At 46.6% G+C, this 19,958-nt stretch overlaps 5 protein-coding genes across 6 annotated transcripts; 2 read left to right on the forward strand and 3 right to left on the reverse strand.

The window, feature by feature from the left end:
* Positions 1-40: 40 nt before the first annotated feature.
* On the reverse strand, positions 41-4,419 carry LOC136490800 (probable galactinol--sucrose galactosyltransferase 2). Its single transcript, XM_066486991.1, has 14 exons — positions 3,779-4,419; positions 3,409-3,656; positions 3,187-3,277; positions 2,989-3,037; positions 2,791-2,882; positions 2,571-2,678; positions 2,381-2,488; positions 1,878-2,288; positions 1,660-1,801; positions 1,510-1,577; positions 1,267-1,401; positions 965-1,182; positions 785-873; positions 41-686 (listed from the first exon to the last, which is right to left on the reverse strand). Exons 1-14 carry the CDS (start codon positions 4,147-4,149, stop codon positions 390-392), a joined length of 2,427 nt encoding a protein of 808 aa, XP_066343088.1. The 5' UTR covers positions 4,150-4,419; the 3' UTR covers positions 41-389.
* Positions 4,420-4,811: 392 nt separating this feature from the next.
* Positions 4,812-5,222, forward strand: LOC136491984 (uncharacterized). The gene has a single exon (XM_066488163.1). The coding sequence runs from the start codon at positions 4,812-4,814 to the stop codon at positions 5,220-5,222; it is 411 nt and encodes a 136-aa protein (XP_066344260.1).
* Positions 5,223-13,084: 7,862 nt separating this feature from the next.
* Positions 13,085-13,807, forward strand: LOC136493146 (uncharacterized). Its single transcript, XM_066489195.1, has 2 exons — positions 13,085-13,184; positions 13,248-13,807. Exon 2 carries the CDS (start codon positions 13,260-13,262, stop codon positions 13,575-13,577), a length of 318 nt encoding a protein of 105 aa, XP_066345292.1. The 5' UTR covers positions 13,085-13,184; positions 13,248-13,259; the 3' UTR covers positions 13,578-13,807.
* An 88-nt stretch (positions 13,808-13,895) lies between these two features.
* LOC136493144 (protein-L-isoaspartate O-methyltransferase-like) lies at positions 13,896-15,808 on the reverse strand. Of its 2 annotated transcripts, none has more exons than XM_066489194.1 (3): positions 14,842-15,808; positions 14,560-14,679; positions 13,896-14,148 (listed from the first exon to the last, which is right to left on the reverse strand). In XM_066489194.1, exons 1-3 carry the CDS (start codon positions 14,864-14,866, stop codon positions 13,898-13,900), a joined length of 396 nt encoding a protein of 131 aa, XP_066345291.1. In that variant the 5' UTR covers positions 14,867-15,808; the 3' UTR covers positions 13,896-13,897. The 2 variants fall into 2 exon arrangements, with proteins under 2 accessions (XP_066345291.1, XP_066345290.1); XM_066489193.1 differs by having other exon boundaries at positions 14,560-14,724.
* A 910-nt stretch (positions 15,809-16,718) lies between these two features.
* Positions 16,719-19,088, reverse strand: LOC136490627 (protein MHF2 homolog). The gene is made up of 5 exons (XM_066486836.1): positions 18,966-19,088; positions 18,766-18,849; positions 18,623-18,662; positions 17,159-17,212; positions 16,719-17,063 (listed from the first exon to the last, which is right to left on the reverse strand). Exons 1-5 carry the CDS (start codon positions 19,017-19,019, stop codon positions 16,960-16,962), a joined length of 336 nt encoding a protein of 111 aa, XP_066342933.1. The 5' UTR covers positions 19,020-19,088; the 3' UTR covers positions 16,719-16,959.
* Between the last annotated feature and the right edge of the window lie 870 nt (positions 19,089-19,958).

Consider the following 19,958-nt stretch of genomic DNA (forward strand, 5'->3'; position numbering starts at 1 on the left):
ACGAACATGATTTGTACTAATTTAATCAAACTTAAAAAGGTTCGACTAAATAATTGATTTATTTGAGAACGGAGGTAGAGCTGTGAGAAATAACCTCTATCCCGGTAGCGAGTGATACAGCACCGTATCACAGGTTCACGTTGGGACAGCATGACAGCATTCAGGTTCAAAATTGCTCTCTATAGTTCTTATACCATGTCCATCCTTTATCTAAAACAATGGCAGCACGACAATCATATAAAACAGAAATTTTCAGCACAGCATACACAATCAAATCCAACAAGAACAAGGCTTCTTTGGAACATCATCTCAATGTGCACGTGTGACTGGTTACTGACGAGCACGGCAGAAATTAGATGCTGGATAAGAATCATAAGGGTAAATGTCGTTCATGAAGCTCTGTACACAATCTCAACGTGTCTCAGGTTGTCCTGGGAGGAAGAAGGGAGGAGATAAAAGGTCAGCAGGCCATCCTTTGCATGAGTGAACTCCACTTCGTTTTCATCAACTCTACAAAGCTCCGGCCTGGTGGCTGAATACGCCCCAAACCGCCCTGGTCCTCGGCATTTGATATGAATTGTCGTAGCTGAAAAATCTGCAACGCTTGAAACATTGTCAAGTGCACCACCAGAGTTGAACATGTCGATCAGTCCAAGAGGCGCAAACTGAACGACTTCGCCGAAAATCTGGTGTAAGAAACAAAAAATTTCTGTAAAAACATGATATTTACAATGTGGAATACATGTAAGAAGGAAGGCGAGTGGAAATTAATCTGACGTCTGACCTTTATTGGTGAAATGTTGTAAATCTCACATGCCATAGTAGACAGTGAAACCTCCAAACTTTGGTGCTTCTGAAGCCTTGAAAGAGAACCTGGAAGACAAAATAGAGGGCTAATCAGTCACCGATGGTATAGTGATAAGATGGGATTGTTAGAAAGAAACAGTCGGCCAACAATATTTACATGAACCGAAAGCATATACTGCAGTCTCTCCATTCCAATTATCACCACCTATCTCCTCGAGAGATTCTACATCGGACGGTGAGAGCTGACCAGTGATGTTTATGTTGATAGGAACATAAGCAGTTTCTTTCACTGGCCAAACCCACTGTCCAGCTCCCTGAAAATTGAACACTCCAATGACACCAGTGAAATTGTTCAAGTTCCATATCTTCAGCAGACTGCAGAAGAATTCACAGATTAGTATGCTATAAGGAACAACTTAGTAGCAAAAAAAAATGGTAAAGCTATATTCGTGCTCATACCTTTTGCCATCCATGACTGGGTCAGTGAACAGACAATCACGTGTAGGACGACCAGCATACCTTGCTCTTAGAATCGAGCCGTCTGGTAGAACAAGCTTTTTTAGAACACTGAAATCATGCACCCCGGGTTTGTCGCTGCATATCACAACAAATATACATGCATGGTAAACTCGTGTGCTTGAGTTAAAAGCAACCACAAGAAAATAACTAGAAGATAGAAGTAAATGATCTACACAAAACTACCTGACATAAACACCACCTCCACTCAGGGCTCTAGCTGCTCCGTGAAATTCCGCTGATTCATGCTTGCTCTTCACAAGGAAAATGAAAATTAGCTGCTACTGAAGTATAGAAACGAGCCTAAATATACTGCTCGAGATGTCAAAATCTCACATGGAACATATCCCAGTCAGGTATGAAGATTTCTCCCAACAATAGGCTATTGAATGCCACAGAAGCGATGTGCAGAGTTTGCAGTGTTGGTTCCCGAGGCATGAAATCTTCTGAGGCTCTAGCAACTGCACTCTTCAAGGCACTAGAAAACAACCAAGAATTATATCAGATTCTATCTACACAGTAGCTCATATTTTCCACAGCTAGAAATATGCTACCTAAAGATGCTGTCTGAATTGTGACTCATGCAGCAGATTAGGTTGTTTGTTTTGAAGTTCTGGGCAATGGATTCCTCAAGAGCCTGCTGATACTTTCGAGTTACTGCAACACGACCACCAAATCCGCATCCAAGAGTTTCCAACACGTTCTGAACATCAACCTTCACGCCATCCACACCCACACTAGAAAGGTAGCTGTGCTGATCATTGTAGAACTCATATATCTTGTCAGGATCAATGATGCCCACTCCAAATTTCTCCAAGCTGTCCATGGCAATATCCCTCAGGTTCGCAACATTACCCGGCGATTGGACTGGGTAAACAAGCTTTGGATTATACTTCTTCATCGCATCAGATGTTGCTAAGATGCCTCCCCAATATCCAAGTAAAGCATGCCACATGTAGACGCACCTATGGTTTCATGCATTGCATTTTAATCAGCCAAAAATAGTATGAAGATTAAATCATCATAGAACAAGTACTTTGACAAAAAAAACAATTACTTGACTCCATGTTTTTCTTTTATCTTCTTAATGAGGTCCCCAAGATTCTTGCAGGTTTCTCCCCTGAACTTATGGTTCTCCTTCAGATCAGTCAGCCTATGCGCAAATCTGGCATAATTACAATACAAATCAGGAACCGACCCTCACCCTGTGCACACTTTTATGGGTTACCAAAGGATGGAACACTAACACGGCCTGCTCACGGATGGCTTCGTCCGCTTCCTTGAATTCGTCAACTGTTTCTTGCCAACCATCATCTATAATCAGAAACCTTGGTGGCACACCACCTTCACACAGACTGTAGGACAAGAAATGCATTATCACTTTATCAGCAAGTGATAGCTATGAAAAGGAGGCAAAAGATACTCTTCTTAGTGTGTATTCCAAGTGAAACACTTGTTCTTGCAAACCTTTGAAGGCCCTCCTCAATCCCACTTGGGTTCACAGCTTTGTAAAATGCATCCCAAGTGCACCACCCAAACCAGTCCAAATTTGAAGGAATCTGATATTTTGTGATGAATTTAAACAAGGCATGAGAAAAAAGAGAAGAATGAAAAGCTTCTCAAGAAGCAATATTACCAAATCAGGTGAAATGAGCATAATTTTACCTCCTTGTCCTCTATATGACTGAAAGTTCCTTTGATCTTGGACACCATCCTAAATGAAGAAGTTGAACAATTAATCCAATTGTTGAAAAGACCATGTCCATGTGGTATTTTAGGACTTCTTTTTTATCGACTGTGCCTAAGCAAGTACAAGTATAAGAGGAGTGTTATTTTAGGACTTGTGTAAGAGAATGGCATTACTTGATGGATTCCTTCAGAAGCTTGAAGGGGTTGTCCCCTGAATTGATGAACACTGCATCAACTGCTTCCATCGTCTGGACATCAGGATCACCTACCAACAGTCCAGCATTTCCTCTCTCAGAAATTCCAATCAAAATCCCAAGTTTTGCACATTTTGATGCGATCGACGGATGGAGTACTTAAAGTTTCAAATTTCATCAGATGGCAGCAGACAAAGCTCACCGCTCTCGAAGCAGAACTGGAGCTCGTCCTCGGGGCTCCCCTGGAGGCTGGCCCGGAAGCCGCCGTCAAGAACCGGCAGCATCAGCGCGTACAGTGATCCATGCTCCGTCGCGGCCGCAGAACCCACCTCGCTCGTGGACTCCAGAAGCAGCATCTGCGTCTCCGCCGGCACAGCCGCCGCGCCGGCGCCCGTGGCCGGCATCATCCACCAGATCTTGAACCTGAACAGTGACAGCCACCTCCACCCACTGCGAGGCCACCGATCCAAGAACAAACCATCAGTCACAAATCGAATCGGTGGCACAGGCGCCCCCGCCCGCCAGCGCGTCGCGTTCTTGCACGCAGGACACGAGTACTATGACTGACTTACCTAGCCAGGTTTCCGACGGAGAACACGTGGCGGCTGGACGCCGCCGCCGCCCTGGCTCCGAGGAACGCGGCGCCCGAGGCGGCGGCGGCCTCGTCGTCGGCGACGCCGGCACCGGCTGGCCGTAGCGTGACGTTGGGCGGGGCGCGGACGAGGAGCTCGCGCCCGCCAACCAGCAGGGACCCGCGCTCGAGCTGCGCCATACTCTGCTGCCGCAGCGTGGGCGTGATGGTGCTGAGGTCCTGGCAGGCTCCCAGCATTGCTCTGCGGAGGAGGAGGAGTCTGCGACCGCGGTGGCAGCAGCAGCGCGATGTCTTATACGACGGCGACGGGAGCGACAGCGAGAGCGAGCACGGCGGGCGCGAGGCCAACATGAGCAGCCTCGTCAGCACCACGTAGGAAACGCGTCAGACGTTGAACTCCGGCAGTCCCGCGTGTGATGATAAGCTAGTACAGTAGTGGGTTTTGTGGGTTGTGGCCTGTGGGCGCATGGCCGCGTGGCTGAGAGTCTGAGACGTGCGGAACGCGAAGGCAGGGGGAGGAGAGAGACCCAGAACGATCTCGAAGCTGTCGGGTCTCCTGGTCTCCCCGCCGCAGCTGCAAACCGGCGCCGGCGCCGGCGCCGGCGCTCGGGAGCACCTCGGGTCTTCCACGCGGGGCCCTTCTCTCTCGCGTCGCCGTCGACCAGTCGCAGGAATCGCACCCTCGGAATTTCCATGGCCACACGGGTGAGAGACGATTTATCTATCGATCGTGTGACACGGAGCATATCTGTAAACGCGCGCGCACACACAATGCCCATCCTGCTGGTTACCCAGGGCAAGAAGCACCCATTTTTTCTTCTTGGGGGGAGTCGAAATTCAGCCTATTTTTTCATGATTAAGAAAATTAAATCACATATGGTGCTTATTTATAGGTGCACTTCTGATAAAACGTGGGCACTCAATTATTCTACCAGATAATAACTTTTTTCAAAAAGAAAGAAAAGGTCGACAAGATATGATGATAATGATAAAAACAGCACTCCAAGCGTGCAATGGGTGGGCCCGCACGCTCCACGCGACCATGCTGTGCACTCCGCCACAACTGCTGCACTCATCGCGGCGCCCGCTCCGTGCCGCGCCACGATGCTCCAACGACGCCCAGCCCTCGCCGTCCACCGCGCCTGGTGCTCTCGCCCGAGGGCCGAGCGAAGCTGGACCCGCGGCCGGACCGCGACTTCTACGCGTTCCCGCGCCTCGTGACGCACGTGGACGACGGCTTCATCGTCACGCTCACGGGCCTCTACCGGGACCGCCTCCGCGCGGGGTGGGACGTGCTGGACCTCATGAGCTCCTGGGTCAGCCACCTGCCGCCGGTGGTCCAGTTCCGGCGCGTCGTCGGCCACGGTCTCAACGCGCAGGAGCTCGCCAGGAACCCGCGCCTGGACTACTTCGGTTCCCTATAACATGGGCCGCCCATATAATATTTAATAATTAAATAAAACTTTATGGTACGTAACATTAGGCGTCGTATGATTTAATATCATACGGAATTTTGACTGAACGCTGACTCAGCTTATATGGTTGAAAATTATTCATTTAAATTGAAAAGCTAAGAAAATGATAAAGGCGTGCCACACGCGCGCGCGCCGCCGCCGCCGCCGGCCGGGCCGTGGGCGCGAGCGTGGGCCGGGCCGGGGCAGGCGGGCGGGCGTGGCCAGTCTTTTGCCACTTAAATCCACATTATCATGGGAGTTTCGCTTCTTGATGGTGGAGGCGAACTGACTGCGTCAGTTACCGTCCCTTCCGCTTTCACTTCCCGTCTCCTGGGATTCTCCGCTGCCTTCGTCTTCTCTTCCCCGTCAACAGCCATATATCCAATCTTCCGTCAGTCCAGACCCCATCTTTCGTAACCACTCCCGAGAGAACCACAGATCAGTAGCTGTCGGTGTTTTGGACCGGCGAGCCCTCAACCAACTAGTAAATTTGTACTGCGTGTTTTCAATCCCGGATGGTGATACAAAGATACACAAGGTTTATACTGATTCAGGCAATAGGTGCCCTACGTCCAGTCTGAGAGATCGATCTTATATTCCTTGCACCGAGGTACTCGTAGTAGGAGTTTACAAGCAGGGCGAGAGAGGGAGCTAGTCCCAGGTCTCTATGTGTGGGTGGTGTGGTTTGCTTGAGATGTTGATCTCCAGCAACGGGGAAGCGCGTGTTCGTCTAGGCGTTTATGCGTGAGTTCGTCGCGTGGGCGTAGACCTAATAGTAAGCGTATGATTCTCCTCGTCCCTCTAGAAACGGTCCCGGTCTCTCCCTTTTATAGTTGAAGGGGGGACAGGGGTGATATATGCATTCACTACGCGACGTCCCATGAGCGGAGGTGGTGTTTCCGAGCCCTGTAGCTCGTCACTGTGATGGCATGGTCGACGGAGCGGTCCTTGTCCTTAACGCACTGGAGCAATGCGTCGGTCACACATGATCCTGTACGACGTGGGAGCTCCAGTGATAGCTAGACGTAGAGCATGGCGGGCGACGTGCCGGTCGCTGCGTGTTGATCGTGTAGAGAGCCGAGGCTTAGTTGGTGCCGAGGCCAAGCTATCGTGGGGGGCTCGACGGGCGCGAATCCCGAGGCTACCGAGACCCTGAAGTAGATTGCCGAGGCTTGGAAGGAGCAGTTGGTCCCGTACACTGATTCCGATGCTATTGTGATCCAGACTTGACTTCCCACGCCGCGTTGTTCCTGGGGTAGGGGTTAGGTAGCACAGTGTAGTGCGGGCGCCGGTCCTGGGCACAGCACCAGAGCACAGTGGTCGGTAACCTCTGCCCTGTCCTGTCCTGGACGGTATGGCGTTGATGTGACTTCCCATCTCGTCGGTCGCTCTACAGTGTCGAGCCGTCATCCAGCTGATATCGCGGGAGTGATTGGTCGCATTAATGGGACGCGACGCTCTGCCGGGGAGATCAGTCGAGGCAGAGGCGATGGGTTATTGCCGAGCCGGCTTTGAGCGAGATGGAGAATCGACATCTCGTCCGAGGCTGTACGCACGGGGCCTCGGGCGAGACGGAGAATCGGTTTCCCATCCGAGTCCTTTCGTGCGAGGCCTCAGGCGAGGCGGAGAGCCGGTGGCCTCGGACGAGACCGGGGGTTAGCCAATGGTTCGTCTCTTGGCATTGGTTTTGACGGGGTCTAAGCGATTTTTTCGGTTGTTGCTTAGGGGGCCCCTTCTCATGGTACCCGACAGTAGCCTTCTGATTTTCTCGTCTCGTACCTTTACGCGCACGGAGGAACAGGAGAGCAGGTGCCTCTGAAACCCTCGTCCGCCTGAGAATCCTGCACGGGGTGAGCGGCTATTAGGTTTTTAGGGAGCGATCCACGACTACTCGTCCATCTTCTTCTTGGAGATCGCTCTTGGATCCGTCCTCTCCCTGGAACGTCAAGGTATCTTCTTCCTGGTGATCCGTTCGTAGGACTGCACTGCGAACATCTTCCTGCATCGACTGTGGTCTGCGACTTCGAGCAATATACTATGTCGACTAGTGCGAATGGAGCCTTCGATGCCCTCGGCATAGGACCCTCCGCTGGGTACAGTCTAATCTCTATGATTACTGTATTTTGTATTCTTACTGTATCAATCAGTATGTCATCTATGTATGTTGTAGCGTTCATAAAAAATATACACATGCACATATATGCTGTCATAAACCTGCTGCTGCTATATTTCTGGATTAAACTGATAATGAAAATGCCTAAATTCCTAACAATCCAAAAACCTAATAATATTTGCTGCCGCTTTGAAGCCGAATAATTTTGATGGCAATAATTTTATGATATGGCGTGCAAAGATGGTATTGTGGTTGACTGCGATGAACTGCTATCGCGCCGCACATGGGAAGCCTGAACAGTTTACTCCTAGGGAGGAGCAAAAGTTCTTGGCTACCGATAACCTATTTCGAGACGCCGTGATTAGTGTACTCCATCCCAAGTATGAGAAAAACTACATATCTTGCACATCAGGCAAAGAATTATGGGATGCTCTTGAGGCAAAGTTTGGGGTTTCTGATACTGGTAGTGAGCTGTACCTTATGGAGTAGCTGTATGACTACAAAATGGTTGAAAATCATTCTGTGGTCGAATAGGCTCATGAGATAAAGGCGCTGGCAAAGGAACTAGAATATTTCCCATGTTTGTTGCCCGACAAGTTTGTGGCCGGCGGTATAATCGCTAAGTTACCACCTTTTTAGAGGGATTTTGCTACTTCTCTAAAATACAAGAGATAAGAGTTTAGCGTGGCTGAGCTTATTGGATCTCTTGATGTTGAGGAGAGGGCGAGAGCAAAAGACAACCGTAGAAAAGGAGTTAAGTCTTTCGCTGCCAATATGGTGTAGAAAAAAACTCATTTGCATCTCGTAATAAAAAGAAGAAGAACATGCAAAAGAACAATAATGCAAAGCCTAAGCAGACCACACAGTTTAAGAAGAAAAACAACAAGAAAGGTGGAGGATGCTTTGTTTACGGGAGTGATGAGCATTGGGCAAGTGCGTGCCCAGACCGTAAATACAAGCAAGAAAAGAAATCAGCAAATGTGGTCATTAGCGAGACTGGAAGAGAAACATCTGGGTATGATAATTCTTTATCATTTGTTCTTTCAGTTTGTCTTTCACCTGAGTGGTGGATGGATAGTGGTGCTAATATTCATGTGTGTGCTGATGTTTCTTTGTTTATTTCCTATCAGGCCGGCAGGAGTAGAGCCTTGCTGATGGGAAACGGTTCGCATGCGCGTGTTCTTAGTGCTGGTACGGTCGTTCTGAAGTTTACTTCGGGAAAGACGGTGCTATTAAGGAACGTGCAGCATGTCCCCTCTATCAAGAAGAATCTTGTTAGCGCTTCTCAGATATGTCGCGATGGCTTTAAAATTGTGCTTGAGTCCAATAAATGTGTTGTGTCGAGACATGAAACATTTGTTGGAAAATATTATGATTGCAGAGGCTTGTTCCGATTATCTTTGCTTGATGATGTATGTAATAAAGTAGTGAACAATGTTATTGTTTCGGATGAGTCAAATATATGGTATTCATGACTTTGTCACATTAATTTTGACTGTCTCACGCGGCTTGCAAATCTAAATTTAATCTCGAAATTTAACTTAGTCAAATATTCTAAGTGCCAGGTGTGTGTGCAATCAAAGCAACCGCGCAAGCCTCACAAGGCTGTTGAGGCGAGGAACTTGACACCATTAGAACTCGTTCATTTTGATTTATGCGAAATAAATGATGAATTGACTAAAGGCGCGATACTTCATGACATTTATAGATGATTGCACTAGATTTTGCTATATGTATTTATTAAAAATAAAACATGAAGCGTTGCATTATTTTAAAGTCTATAAAGCTGAGGTAGAAAATCAACTTGAAAAGAAAATCAAGCGTTTGCGGTCCGATCGCGGGGGAGAATATTTCTCAAATGAATTTTCTGAGTTTTACGCGGTGCATGGAATTATTCATGAGAGGACGCTACCATACTTACCACAGTCCAATGAGATTGCAGAGAGAAAGAACCGCACTCTAACTGATTTGGTTAATGCCATTTTGGAGACTGTGGGACTATCTAAGGAATTGTGAGGTGAGGCTATTTTGACAGCATGTCATGTTCTGAATAGAGTGTCCACAAAGAATAAAGAAATCACACCATTCGAGGAATGGGAGAAGAAGAGATTAAATCTCTCTTACCTGCGAACTTGGGGTTGTTTAGCAAAAGTGAATGTGCTAATAAACAAAAAGCGAAAGCTTGGACCAAAGACTGTTGATGGTGTCTTTTTTGGTTATACTATTCATAGCATAGGTTATAGATTTCTAATTATAAACTCTGGTGTTCCTGAGATGGCCGTTGATACTATCATAGAATTTAGAGACGCTACATTTTTTTAGAATGAGTTTCCCATGAAAAATGCACCTAGCACAACTGGTTATGAATTTATAATTCCCCATGAGCATAAAAATTTTACTCCGATAAAACAAATTGAGAAACCCTATGTGCAAAATCCTGAGGAGGATGACACTATAGCCACCAGGAAAAGCAAGAGGCAGATGACTGCAAAGTCTTTTGGTGATGACTATATTGTGTACCTTGTGGATGACACACCAACGGCCATTGAAGAGGTATATTCTTCTTCTGATGCTGACTTATAGAAGGAAGCAGTATGGAGTGAGATAGATTCTGTTATGTCTAATGGAACTTGGAAAATTGTTGATCATCCCTATGGGTGTAAGCCTATAGGATGCAAATGAGTGTTTAAGAAAAAGCTTAGGTCTGATGGTACTATTGAGAGTTACAAGGCAAGGCTTGTGGCCAAGGGTTATACTCAAAAGAAAGGTAAGAATTTCTTTGATACTTATTCACCGGTTGCCCGATTGACCACAATTCGAGTTTTCTTTCCTTGGCAGCCTCTTATGGTCTTATCGTTCATCAAATGGATGTTAAGACAGCTTTTCTAAACGAGGAGTTGAAGGAGATCTATATGGATCAGCCGGATGTGTTTGTGGCAAATGATCAAGAAGGCAAAGTGTGTAAATTATTAAAGTCATTATACGGCCTAAAACAAGCTCCTAAGCAATGGCATGAGAAGTTTGACAAAACTTTAACATCTGTTGGCTTTATTATAAATGAAGCTGACAAATATGTGTACTGTCGATATGGTGGGGGTGAAGGAGTCATTTTGTGTTTATATGTTGATGACATACTGATCTTTGGATCCAGCCTCAAAGTGATCGAAGAGGTGAAGGGATTTTTAACTAATAATTTTGAGATGAAAGATTTGGGAGAGGCTGATGTTATTCTTAATATCAAGCTTCTAAGAGAAGGTGATGGTGGGGTAACTTTGTTACAAACCCATTATGTGGAAAAGGTGTTAAGTCGCTTTGGGTTCAGTGACTGCACACCTGCTCCTACACCTTATGACCCTAGTGTGTTATTGAGGAAAAATCAAAGAATAGTAAGGGATCAATTAAGATATTCTCAGATCATTGGTTCGCTCATGTATCTTGCTAGTGCAACAAGGCCAGACATCTCATTTGCAGTATGCAAGCTGAGCCGGTTTGTGTCAAACTCGGGAGATGATCACTAGCGTGCTCTTGAGAGAGTAATATGCTACCTAAAAGGGACCATGAGCTATGGTATTTGTTATACCGAACATCCAAAAGTGCTAGAAGGCTACTGTGATGTCAACTGGATTTCTGATGTTGATGAGCTTTATGCCACAAGTGGATATGTGTTTTCGCTTGGAGGTGGCGCTGTTTCCTAGAAGTCTTGCAAGCAGACTATCTTAACGAAGTCTACAATGGTGCCGTTCGGCTGGCTGGTTTTTAGACCAGCCGGCTGGTTCCTCCTCACAGCAGCACTATTCATCAACCAGCCGCTACAGTATTTCTCTCTCACACAACCAGCCGCTACAGTGTTTTTGCTTCTTTTTTCAGACAAGCGAATGGGGCCAATAGAAGCAGAACTCACAGCATTAGACACTGCTGGATCTAAGGCTGAGTGGCTTCGTGATCTCCTTATGAATTTACCGGTTGTTGAAAAACCCATACCGGCTATTTCTATGAACTGTGATAACCAGACTGTGATTACAAAGGTTAACAGTTCTAAGGACAACATGAAGTCCACAAGGCATGTTAAGAGACGACTAAAATCTATCAGGAAATTGAGAAACTCTGGAGTAATAGCGTTGGACTATGTTCACACGTCTAACAATCTGGTAGATCAGTTCACTAAGGGTCTATCACGCAATATGATAGAAAGTACATCGAGAGAGATGTGTTTGAGACCCACTTGAAATTTACTATAGTGATAATCTGTTCTATGTGATCGGAGATCCCGTGAAGTAAGACGGTGAAACAAGCTAGTAGTAAATTATGAGGAAAGATTCTTAGTAAGACTCATTTCTGATGCATATCTTTCCTTTCTGTAAGGCTGGCTGGCTTTTGCCTTAATGTGTTTCAAGTGGCTTGTCAAAGCAAAGATGTTGTCCTACATAATATCTTTTGAGGAATACACCTATATGAGTCAGACTGCTGGTCACAGTCTATGAGATTTGGGTAACTCTAAATACTCATGAAAGGCACTGAAGTATGACTTATATGCTTCAACTAGAGAGGATATCTTTTGCTGCCCAGTATCAGCTAAGGACTTTAGTGACATTCACCTCACATAAAACTGTCAAATCAAGGCTTAGTCCATTGTTCAATTGTGACTGAGTGAAACTATTATTTTAGATGGATGTTCAACTTAACAGTCTCCATCGAAACACTGGTATATAAAAGAAATGTGGTTCTAAGACTACTTTTTACAAACTCTAGAGTTTGGTGAGGATTGTTGGATATAATATGTGCTTGGCCCATATAATATTTAAGAATTAAATAAAACTCTATGGTGCGTAATATTAAGTGGTTTAATACCATTCGAGATTTTGACTGAACGCTGACTCAACTTATATGGTTGAAAATTATTCATCTAAATTGAGAAGCTGAGAAAAGGATAAAGGCGTGCCACACGCGCGCGCACCGCCGCCGCCGTCGACCGGGCCATGCCGAGGTAGGCGGGCGGGGCTAGTCTTTTGCCACTGAAATCCACATTATCATGGGAGTTTCGCTCCTTGATGGTGGAGACGAACTGACTGCGTCAGTTACCGTCCCTTCCGCTTCCGCTTCCCGTCTTCTCTTCCCCGTCAGCAGCCATATATTCGGTCTTCCGTCAGTTCAGACCCTATCTTTCGTAACCACTCCCGAGGGAAACACAGATCAGCAGCCTTCTGATTTCTCCGTCCTGTACCTCTGCACGCACGAAGGAGCAGAAGAGCAAGTGTCTCCAGAACCCTCGTCCGCTTGAGAATTCTGCACGGGGTGAGCGGCGATTAGGTTTTTGAGTTTTTTGGAGCGATCCACGACTGCTCGTCCATCTTCTTCCTGGAGATCGCTCTTGGATCCGTCCTCTCCCTGGAACGTTAAGGCGTCTTCTTCCTGATGATCCGTTCGTGAGACTGCACTACGAACATCTTTCTACATCGACTGTGGTCCGCGACTTCGATCAACGCACTATGTCGACTAGTACGAATGGAGCCTCCGATGCCCTCGGCATAAGACCCTTCGCTGGGTACAGTCTAATCTCTGTGATTACTGTATTTTGTATTATTACTGTATCAATCTATGCATACTATAGCGTTCATAAAAAATATACACATATACATATATGCTATGACAAACCTGCTGCTGTTATATTTCTGGATTAAACTGATAATAAAAATGTCTAAATTCATAACTTCTTCTTCGTCAAGGACCTCAACAAGGACCAGCAGCTGGAGCTCGAGGGTGGCACCTTCGATGCTGTGCTCTGCACCGTCAGCGTGCAGTACCTGCAGTCCCTTGAAAAGGTACTTATCGATCATCTATGGCCTTTGGGTTGGGGCAGTTTTTCCCTATTGGCATCATCGCAGTGGCGATTTGGCATGAATCAGGTCTTCGCGGAGATGTTCCGGGTGCTGAAGCCGGGGGGCGTGTGCATCGTGAGCTTCAGCAACCGGATGTTCTACGAGAAGGCCATCAGCGCGTGGCGGGACGGCACGGCGTACAGCCGCGTCCAGCTCGTGACGCAGTACTTCCAGTGCGTGGATGGGTTCACGCAGCCCGAGGTGATCAGGAAGTTGCGGTCGGCCGGCGGGTCGTCGCCGTCCTCGCCGCTGGACGCCGTGATGAGGCTGTTCGGCGTGGCGGGCTCCGGCCCGTTCTACGCAGTTATCTCGTACAGGAACTTCAAGCCAATGTGAAACCCTGATTGACGGAACCTGTGCTACCATTGGGATGTACATACAATCTATAGAATCACTACTGATGCAGAGCTAGTTTGTACATGTACACTGCAGCACTAGCTCAGCTGCGGACAGATGAAAGTTCAGAAGCTCAAACATCATCCATCGACCACCTGATTCAGAAACATGCTAGCAGCAATCCTTGTTATTACAGAAACCACACTTTCACCAACGTCGTTCGTGAACATGAACGAACTAAGACCACCTAGCTATTCAGATGAAGAAACATTAACAGGTAAGCCGTAGCGATCATATGTACAGAGCATAGAGAACCTTATTTAGGGGTCCTGCAACTGAGCGGAGCGGCTGGTCAGTGGGACGTAGCGCACGGACGCATCCTTCTGGATGCTGATTGATCCATCCGTGTTCTTGTCGACCACCTGCAGGTCCTGCAAATAGGTGCCAACCGGTATGACCATCCGGCCGCCAGGCTTTAGCTGATCAAGCAGAGGCTGAGGGATCTTGGGTGCCGCTGCACCAACGTGGATAGCATCATAGGGTGCCACGTCTGGAAAACCAAGCCTGCCATCTGCAGTTTTGAGAGCAGTCAGACATCTTAAGCCCCAGGTTATTTCAGAGTTTGCTGGCCCCAACAGAACAAAGTTTCTCTAGCTAGAGCATCAAGAACAAAATTCCAGAACCGGGATATATAATGAAAAAGGTCTACATTTGAAGACAACTTGATTTCGCCATTTGGCACAACAATGACATGTACTAGCACGCGGACTGAATCCCAAAAAGAAAAAAAATGTACTGCAAACTGTCTACACTTTGAAATAGCATGCCAGCAAGTAAACAGGAACCAACAGTAGCCAACGTTGCTTCATCATAACATGCATACTGAAGAAAATAACAATCTTTAGAAGCTTTAAAGGCTGTGTAAACTGTTGCTTAATGAAATTAATAGCTCAGCATATTATAGATAAACCAGTCATCATACCTGTAACATGAAAAGAGAGCGATCCATCCCTCAGTAGTGGAGCTGCAGCGCTTCTTTGCACATTTTCAATAGAAGAAGCAACAATCTCAGGAATGTGTTCAATTCCCACTGCACGACCTTCTGGTCCAACCATCGTGGCAAAACAAGCTGTCAGGTAGCCGCTACCTACAATGTGACAGGAATGCATTTGTGACATCAATTAGAAAAAAAATAGAGCAAGCTATTTATTCAACCGCAATTGCTGATGGACACTGGCAAATGGCTAAAGTATCAGCAACAGACCTGATCCAACATCCAGAGCATGCATTCCTGGTTACAAATGATCCTTCAATAGCTCTAAGCAGGTTGCATGCATGTGAGGAGCAGATATTGTTGCATTGAAACCAATAGGCATAGGACTGTCGACGTAAGGGGTACCCTCTGGTACAAATAGCGCTCTATCAATCGTTTCCATTAATTCCGCCACTTTATCAGTTCTAACAGCACCATACTGCTATAGGTACTCAACCAGAACTTTGTTCCGGTCCAGTGATGGTTGAGTCCAATATTGCTGGAAGTTAATCAAGAATCGGTGAGACTCCACTTTATATGTATGGCTACAGTATGGAATTGCAGCAATAAACAGGCTATCACAGTGATAATTTGAATTAACTTTCTTTTCTTATAACAGAAAAAGATTAAGCATAAATGAAACAAAAAGACTAGTGTGGCATCAAGCCCTTTAACATTAATACAAGTTAAATGTCTATTTACTTGGACATTTCACAGGGGAACTAAAAGTTTGTATGAAGCTTCTCCTGAAGAATAAGAATAGTTCTGTGAAGATTCAACAATCTCATCAAACTACAAGTGCACACTAAAACAGTATTTATACAGCTAGCTCAACTCTAGGATCATGAACCCCCTCATCTGGTCCACTTGTACAGCACATTGCCGTATTCAGAATTACCATGGAGCAGCTAGATATTTGCAAGCAGCAAATGACCCGTCCAAAATTCTTTGTGGATTACCCTAAGAAATTATTTGTGGATACCTATGTATCAGAAAGTTGCGGCAAGAGGTGAGCTTCAGATACATCACCTCTGCTACACTTGACACAAGCTGGCTATCTTCAGCTGCCCACAAACAAGAGGGGAACTTTTTACATTTTTTATTAGGACTTAGTCAAAACCAAATCTTAGAGTATAAAAGCCATGTAACCAAAAGCAAGCTTCATTCTAGTGCAAGCCAGTTTCCAAATTTGTTCCTCCAAAACTAAGCCTACCACTCAATTCCACTTAATCGGTTTAACCTAACCCGTGCAGCCATCCAATTTACTGCAGCCACTACCAACTTAACAGGTGCCCGTGCGAGATAATCCGGGTAAATTCCACGACCAAGGGAGCTCAGAGACGAAACGGAGGTGGAAGGAGGGGGGACAGGGCGTCGTTGGTAGCGTGCGACCGCCATATGGTAGAACTTGAAGCAGCGCCGCAGCAGGGGCGGTGGCGGCGGGCAAGGCCTCGTGGGGGCGCCGAGGAGGCTGTGGATGAATCGGCGCGGGAGCGCGGTGGAGGCGGAGGGCGAGAGGCGGCGTGCGGGGGAGGAGGCGGACGCGCATGCGGCGGCGAGGCACATGGCGATGGCAGCCGTGTCGGGAAAAAAAAATCCGTTATAAGAGAGCCGGGGGAGCAGCGGCCGGCTGCGGTGGCGGCTTGGAGAAGCCTCGTCTCGACAGGTGGGGGTGCCGCCGCCGCACGCGTTCTACTACCACGCCACGGCCACCGCCACCGGCCACGGCCCTTCTAGTTGCAAAGCCTGCAGCCTGCAGGCTGCCAGCGCCCCGGCGAAGGCACACACAAACACGTCGCCACGGCGCGGCGAACCGACCGCACGAACTGAAGTGCTATGGCCTACCCATCATCGCCTGTGTTCCACCAGCACCTAGAGAGGAGCTGACTAGAGGTCTAGAGGCAACTAAAATTTTACTGTATAATATACACTTTTATGCGTTGCACGAGTCGAGTTGATTCTAGATATACTTATAAATAGTCATCAGTTTAGGCTTTAGAGTCCGTGTTACAGCAAACAAGACAATATACTGCAGGCTCACATATTTTTCACCTGGATTCTGAGCTCCAGGCGCGGTGATGACGGCTGGGCTGTGTTTTGTTATGTCAAATACCATAACAGCACGAAAATATTCCAAGAAATGCATTTGTAACAATTTCTTAAAGCGATGTAGAAGCTGCGTGTGTTTACAAGACATTGATTTTTTTTTTTAATATCACGTGACAAGACATTGATCAGGCATACGATTCCGCTGATGCATCCGGGCATCTTCTTTATCCTTTCATGCCAGACACGCTTGGATAAATGCATTCGCCCAGATAAACAGTTTTGGAAGCTCCATGGGGTACCTCAAAAGTCTAAGAGCAGTTGTGGCAACACACGCTCCAGGTGGGTGGGTTCGAAGACACTACCATCCTCCGCTTCAGCGATAAAAGCAGAGCGTTGAATAGCCTCTGCAAGAGAAATTTCAGTTAAACTACCGAAATGGAATTACTTCCCCAACATCAATTAGCTTGTAGTGATGCAGCATTTTTTCAGAGGTGCAAACCTGTAACAAATATTCGCAGAAGTTCGCAGCTGACTTTGAGAGCATTTGCATTGGCTGTCAGGTGAACATATCATGTTAGCATATCATGAACAAGGACCATGCACTCAGTGAAGTTACTTTCAACTGTATATTGTCCACTAGAAACCAAAGGGTGACGATAATTGAGTCAAATACATCTTTCGAACTCTTTGTGGTGTCAATTCTTCATCTCTTATATTTGTTTTTTTTTAAAGAGTCCCGCCATTTTCGTTAAAGAACACCATTTGTTCACCAAGTTTCATCTTACTGAAACTCTTACCTCGAGTCACAAGCAGAATTAAGCCACTAAGACATAACAAGGCCAAAAATACCAAAGTTAGGAACCGGTTTTAACATAGTATCTGGGAACCATACACCATCTAGTTCCAATCTAGACAAAAGAACAGGAAGTTCTTTTTTTTTCTAAAAAAAACACTACTCATGATGATGTGGGATGGGGTTGGAGAAACAACTCGAGCCCTTGAGCTGCATTAGATGGAACACAGGGAAGGAGGCTCTTTTCAAGCTTGATTTCCCAGTTCAGTCATTCCTCATATATAGAGCTGCTCATTACAAATCCATCCAAGCTAACAAACAACGTGCATGTCTAACAACCCAGTTCCAATCCTAACAATCAAACCAAGCTAAAACTTGATAACAAAGCAAATAAAATCTTTGTCTGGCCTACGGTGGCTGGCACGGACTTCTTGCAGCCGATGTTCAAATGGGTGCCCCCCAAGGCCCAAGTAACACATGAGACTCTACATAATCTAAGGAGCAGTGCTTTGCGCAGACAGCCTTGAACGCTTGAGGCATGTAGGTGCGGTTACACAAGTCAATTGGTGACAAACAATGTAAAATTGTCTTACCCACTTCATATAGCTATTGGCAATAAGATGATACTACATCTGCTGTAGCAATACAGCTCACACTTTGAAGGTATAAAAGCCATCTACTTGGACAGGAAAGTGGTGCTAAGCTAAAAGAATTTGTGTGTGCTAGGTGACAAGATAAGTGTTTACTGTTACAACTACGAATCAGAGCAAAGATAAGTGTTTACTGTTACAACAACTAATCAGAGCAAATGGAAGAGTGGTTGATGAATAACTGATCAAACCTGTTAAGTGCATGGCTTGCCACACAGAAATCTGCTACGAATTGGATTTATGCAGACCCCTTAGTAATTTCGGAAATAACTTGTAACCAAAAATTTTGTCTAATGGGCATATGCTATGCACACCTATGTTGGGAGACAAAAGTTTAAGCACATTTTTCTTTACTCGTACTTACACTTGGTTGCGCAAGAGGACACAATAGCTACTGGGGAAACATTAACAGGTTCTTTGCAAACGGATGCCATTTGGCTGCACCAACACGTGTACTTCCTGGAAGCCATTTCATGCCGCTAGCTCTAGTAAAGACTAAAGAAGGAAAGGACTCTCTTACCAGTTGTACTCCGATTTCTCCTCGAGGTCTCTGGAGCAGGCTGACGATTATTATTAGAAAATAATAAAGCACACAGGTCAGTAGAAGGTGAAGGGACAGTAAAAAAGCCTGAACATCTAGGTTACGGGGGACCAACGAATCACCTCGACGTCGATGTCCTCATTGCCGCCGCCGCCCTTCCCCACCCGCCGCCTCCACACCAGCTTGAAGATGGCGTGAATCAGGTCCTGCTCAAATCCCAACAGCGCGTCATCAGATAAATCAACACAAATCGGATAACAGGAGTTGCAGCCGGAAGGAAAATCAGAGGGAGGGTCCGTTGTGGTTCGTGCGAGAAACTAACAGGATCGAATGTCTCGGCGGCGGGCGAGTTGCCCGTCGTCCCATCTTCGTCCATGCCGGCTCGCGATTTCGCAGGACAGGGGGCGCGCTGTGCGCAGCAAGGAAGGAAGGAGAACTGGGCCACCTGGGGGCAGAACGCAGCAGGGACGGCGGCGTCACGATAGAAGGGCCTACACAATTGGGCCTCCGTGGGCCGTTCAGGGAGTCGTAGGCTGGACTTCGTTTCGATGTGAAAAATCCATACAGCCATACAGGGCTCATCGGGACTCGGGAGACTTGTTTTTCTCTCGTAATAAATCAGCATCAACATCAGTCGTTTTTTCAGCTAGTCGAACAGGACCTTACTTAACTCTAAACCCATTTGTATTTTCTTTAATGATTTGTGTTCTAGGGCAAGTCTATGGCTAAACCACTTGCTTCTTCCGCTCCATCGCCTAAGGATCTGAATTCTGGAAGCCAATATATTTTCGGAGTTCAACCATGCTTTGCACGGCACTATATTTGTCGCACTACTATGGTATAGTCATTTAGGGGGTGTTTAGGACGGCTCAATTCCATATTTTTCAGCTCCGCTCCATGTTTTTTAAGCCAAACAAGTTCAACTCCATGCACTCCGTTTGAGAAGAAAAGGTGGACTTGTGAGAGCATCTAAAGGGTGCTTCACAGACTCTAGGTCTTTTGTGGAGCTGCTCAACGATAGAGTTTGTGAAACAGAGTTTGTAGAACAATCCCAAACACGCACTTAGTCCTAAGGTACTATGTCAGGCCGCTGTCTTCGCCGCTGGATGCAAGAACGGTGGTGGTTGAAGACGACGATGCCATGATGAGGAGCAAGAAGAGAGAGAACATCGGCGAGGAGGTGGCCATGGTGACCTTTCGAGGTTATAGCTAGATCAATGCGCGTACAACAGGCTTGTTGGCAGCTGCAGGAAGAAGCCACGGTGTCCCGGGCTCGACACCGTCCCCAGCTGGTTGTTTCATCTCGATTATTCAG

The sequence above is a fragment of the Miscanthus floridulus genome, chromosome 11, assembly GCF_019320115.1.
Source record: "Miscanthus floridulus cultivar M001 chromosome 11, ASM1932011v1, whole genome shotgun sequence".
Classification (NCBI taxonomy): domain Eukaryota; kingdom Viridiplantae; phylum Streptophyta; class Magnoliopsida; order Poales; family Poaceae; genus Miscanthus; species Miscanthus floridulus.